We start from the raw sequence: 5,368 nt of genomic DNA, 5'->3' as shown, positions 1-5,368 counted from the left end.
AAATATCTCCAATTTTTGTAAAATTTTAACAATAGGTATTAAACATCAACTGATAGATATTCTTCAAACTTTCAGTTTCTTCGGTGTATTTTAAAGGGTTTGGGGGGTTCATAATATGAGCACGGCTTTCACTTGAGAATTAGAATATTCAAGATTTCGATCAAATATTGATATATAGTCATTATACACCTATTAATCAAGATTCAAATTTCTTCTTAAGAGACCTTAAGTTAAAAATTAAATTTTAAACATTTTCTAAAATAAAAAAAAATGGATGTTGATCGAAATTGGAACAAGGATTTTAGATATAACGTAGCATTATATCTTTGTTTTAATCGTTATAATGGGAAATAAATGTAATACAAAGGTGTTCTGCTTAAGAAATGAATTTTACCTCTCCTGGGATGGGTATTCTTCATGCATTCTGTAATTCTTTGCTAAATTTGCTATTTTGTTACTCCACGGCATCTTTTTTATTTTTATTTATTTATTTTTTTACTTTTCCTCTTTTTTCAGGTTTTACTGGACAGTGCACAAAGCCACCACCAGCAAGTATCGACTTTAATCAAATATAATCGCGATTTAATACTATATACAGTAATATTTAGTGCTAGCTACAATAATATTTAATATTAACTAAATCACTCATCCGATGTAAACGCTTAAAAAAATAAAACTATTATTTTGTCGATCGAACCCTGTCATCTTAACACTTTCTTATATGGACTCGATGTATCTTTATGAGCTGTAAGGCAGGCAGGTTTAACTCAGAATCCTCCTTGAAGGCTATGTGGATTAACTTATGCTATTATGGGAGCCGCATAGGATTAATTAAAGTCTTGTGATACAATTATTGCCAAACATTTATGTTACTTAGAAGTATACAATATGTATACAAATGAGTATTGTCATTTATTTCGTTTTGATGATACACTATCAAATACACTATTTTTTTTTTTTAATTTATAGAGTTTTCTGAAAGTTTAATTCATGGATATTATAAAAACGTGAAAGTTCGGTCATACCTACTCCACAGATACATTCGTTTATCTTTTCTGCTTTTGAAATTAATCTGTCTGCGAAAAGGGATATATTCGTTTGAAGTAGCTGAGTTGACGTTGCTACTGTTTCGAATAAAAATCTACTGAATCGCTTTACTGAACAGGCGGTTGTGGTCGAAGCTGGTATTCTTAGCGTAAGGCTTGCAGCGTATCTTTCGACGTCTGTCCCAGATTACTCTCCCGGTCGGTATATATGGCGTAATCAGTCAATCATATTCTTGTAAAGAGTAAGAATCCGAATCTTTATGTTTATTACACAAAAAAAAATCGATAACATGACGTGACTTTTTTAAATATAAAGAGAAGCCTGCTACACGGTAATCCAATTTAAATGATAAAACTTGAATTACGAAATTGGTGTAACTTTTTTATGCTGGCCGCAAATGGCTTGCAAAGACTAGCATGCGAAACACAGATCGCGCAGCAGACATGCCTGCTGTAGAGCATATTCTGTTTTATTACCTTATCTTTTGTGCGTATTTAATTTATTGAAATATATATTTTTGAGAGAACAAGGTAAGAATTGGAGATTCTTTATGTATACGACCGTGAACTTATTGGCTGAGATTGCCATTTCAGGAAGGGTCGATAATACTGAGACACCCTTGAAACCTATAATAAATAATAAAGTTGTGGAGTCCGAAGGTGTAAGGTTCGACTATAATTCATGAAATTTCAAAATGTCATACTTCGACTCTGATTCTTTTTTTTTTTTAATTATATTCAGAGATTATTGGAGTTCGGTTAAAAATTATAGCATTCTTATGAGATCGAGTCTAAGCATTCTTATGAGCCCGACTTCGACTCCTTATTTTAATACTTTCCGATATTCAGTAATACTTATATTCAGATTTAAAAGATTTAACGTTCTTATGGGTTCGAATCTGCACTCTTTCCAAATATCCGACTCCGTAACCCTGTTAATATTACAATGAATCAGACCTCATAAGCACAGTTTTAGCGGAAGTGTTCTGCTAAGCATGCGAACGATAAATACGGTACTTTTAGGACAATCTTTATAGCCAGAGGATTGTTCCTACCAAATTTCAAGTTTCTAGATCTCGTAGGCCTAAAATGGTTAACCTACACACGCACCTTGCAAACATACATACAATTCTTTTATATTTGTTTAATGAATGCAATTTTTTTTCTTTTAAAATGCTTTCAGGTACAAAGAAATTGTCATTAATGCATTTGGTACTGTATCCGATACTATGTTAACTCGTGTAAGTTCTTTTTTATGTTTACCGACCTTTCAATTATATTATAGGTTTATCCAAGCTCGAACAGTTTTATTTTTAGAGTCAAACAATTTTTACAATGTTTGTTTTTGTGCGAAAATGTTTTTAGAGTGTATTATTTGACTATTCATAAAGTGTGAGTTATCTTGTTTGATATATTGATTATCTTGATTTAAACAAAACAAATAATAAAAAAGAATGAAAAAGAAGGGAAAATCATGTAAAAATTTTTAATTGTTTGTTTGCTATCAATTGTTTGTTAGTCAAAAAATGAATGTATAATGTTTTTATTTTTATCTTTTTTTTTTAGTTTCGTACAAAAAATGTCCAATAATTATTCAAAAACATTGTTTTCATTTTCAATTAATTTTAATTTAAATTATTTTCATTTTTCGGTCGAGTTTTCATTGAATTAGCTTTGTGCTAACAGAAATAATAGATTTTTAATTGAAGAAATTGGTCAGCGTTTACGTGAAACAAAAAAAATCACGAAACTTTCCTTCGGCACCTTTCGGCATTTTCTATAAATAATTCAAACGATAGCCCGGTCCTTATACTGTAGATGTGCCGTTTTTATGAATAATCTTTCCTAATCTAGAATCACTAAAAAAACAAACCTTTTTTAAAATAATTTGGTAAAAGTTTTAAGGAATATTGCTAAGACGTGTATGTTCATATGATAAATTGGATTTTGTTCAATTATGGTGAAAATTATTTCCAGAAACACGTGTAAGATTTTTCATTGCTTCGAAATCTGCATTAAATCGCAGTATGATAAAATCCTGAATTGTAATTTTATTTATTAATAGCTGCATTGCAATTGTAAAAAAATAAATAAAATAACATTTGAAACGCTTGAATATTAAACGTTGGGTGTTATATTACACTAGGAGGACTCCCGGCCATTACTCGAGCAAAAGTGTAACATAATTTGTATCCCTCTCTTGTTCCTCCTTCCCCTCCCACCCCCTCTTTCGTCTTCGGCCATTACATTCCTCTCTCTGGATATACACACGACATAAGGGAAACAAGGATGTGATAAAATTAGAGTTACTTCCCTTTACATGACATCACTAAAACATGCGTATACATCTTGATAACATTAAATGATATAAGTGGCCATCCCCCCTTCAAATAATGAATCTTTTTTTAACTATTAGATATAAAAGCGAGGTTACGCCGATTAAAAAACACCAACTGTGGGTGTTTGTTGTGCATTTTTCAAATTTTAGCTGAACACACACACACACACACACACACACACACACACACACACACATATATATATATATATATATATATATATACATATATTACATATATATATACATACACACACACACACACATATATATATATATATATATATATATATATATATATATATATATATATATATATATATATAAACACCGGACTATCCATTCATGTGAAATCTTTTTATCATTTTTCTTTTACCTCCTATTCCCCTTACCTCACCTTTTTTTTTTTAACCAAGTAAGATCTGTGACTTACTTGTAGTTTCATTAAATACTTTTATATGCAAAATCCGATCCCGCATTTTGCTAATTCCTGCCCTCTGATGAGAAGGAGAGTATTTCTTCGAAACTCCGCGGATTAAGGACTATCCACTTATCTTGTGCTTCCTTTTTTAAAATTAAATATGTTTTTAACTCTTTTTCAAGATGTCTTTTAGCATGTTTTATTTATCATTTGTTCATATATATATATATATATATATATATATATATATATATATATTATAGATTGGAAATTTATTCACATGAGAATCGATCTGAACCATATAAAATAATTGTTTTATATATATATATTGTCACATATTATATACTTTTAGCCATATCTTGATGACGGCGAACCTCTCGTCCTATGGGATAGTAAACTCATTCGCGCAATACACATTGATGGTCGAATAAATCATCCCGAAATGTCTGGTGAGTGATGTATAATATCTATAACTCTATATAACTTTAATTCAGTGGGGTGAGAGAGGGTGCTATATACACAGGCTAGATTCCCTGAAAAGGTAACCATTTGTCTCTATGCAGTATTCGATGTTGCTAGTCACGTGGTACTAAATATTACATATTGAGGTCAACAAATTAAAAAAATCCATGTTTCAGATAATTTTGGTGAGGGTTAAAGATTTGGATAATTTTGGTGAGGGTTAATATTTGGATTATTGGAACATTTATAACAACTTATTGATTATCTTCGTTAAGTAAAAGAGGAATGGATAAGAGAATAGTGTTTTTACAAGAGAGTCACCACTTATCAAGACCCGAAGGTCACTCGAGGATAAGGGTTAATGAATCTAAGGTGGTAGTGTAGTAATCATTAATGGTGTAAGTTGGGTATATTGGATTATTTAAGGGGGCGGTTCAACAAAAACTTGTTTACATTAGACTTGAAGGCTACCATACTGTAGTCGGTCAGGAAGCAGGCCAGTGGAACAGTGTTCCACAGGCGGGCAATTATAGGAAAGAAGCTTTGTTTATATTAAAACACAGATAGAGAGTGGGGGAAATTGTTGATAGTGGTTGTAATTAGTCGAGTGTTTTTGTGAAAGTTTAGCAAGAGGATGAGTTCATGAGTATGGATGAAGATAAAAAGGTTAGGAAGTCCTGTTTGAAGAGAAAAGAGTTCATGTATGTGTACCTGCATATGTGTTGAAGTCAGTGTCCAGCGACAGCCATGGTGGATTATATGTCTTCTTGTCAAAGTCGAACCCAGGATCAAACGCCCGGAAGTTTTATTGCACTCCAAGAAAGAAGTTTCGAGGTTAGTCCGAGCCATGTGGAGTTGTTGTCGGTACCGTGTCTTGACCAAGGAAAGTGGCAGTTGCCATGTGTTTAACCACTTTTATTAACTCTGTCACGCGTTCAACTCGCCTGAGAAATGTCCTCTGATTGGGTAAAGCCAGTAGAGAAGCTGAATACTTGCACTAATTAGCACAGAGTTACAAACCAAAGAAATTCACCTTAGAAAACCGCAAAGTGTCGACGCTGCTGCGGTTGCCTAGAATCGCGACTGTTACAACTGTTCTCG

At 32.2% G+C, this 5,368-nt stretch overlaps 1 protein-coding gene across 1 annotated transcript in view; it reads left to right on the top strand.

Annotated features, from left to right (window-relative positions):
* The first annotated feature begins 2,232 nt into the window (after nucleotides 1-2,232).
* The window catches only part of LOC145294243 (uncharacterized), a 24,198-nt gene continuing 21,062 nt past the window's right edge, over nucleotides 2,233-5,368 (top strand). Inside the window, exons 1-2 of the mRNA XM_080141345.1 lie at nucleotides 2,233-2,287; nucleotides 4,158-4,254. Of these exons, the coding sequence (XP_079997471.1) occupies nucleotides 2,276-2,287; nucleotides 4,158-4,254 (109 nt within the window). The 5' untranslated portion in view covers nucleotides 2,233-2,275. The remainder of the gene's footprint in view (nucleotides 2,288-4,157; nucleotides 4,255-5,368) is intronic.

The sequence above is a fragment of the Euprymna scolopes genome, chromosome 15 (genome assembly GCF_053919585.1).
Source record: "Euprymna scolopes isolate OS-2025 chromosome 15, ASM5391958v1, whole genome shotgun sequence".
Lineage (NCBI taxonomy): Eukaryota > Metazoa > Mollusca > Cephalopoda > Sepiida > Sepiolidae > Euprymna > Euprymna scolopes.
The sequence above is the reverse complement of the archived record's forward strand: the minus strand, read 5'-3'. Positions and strand labels throughout refer to the sequence as shown.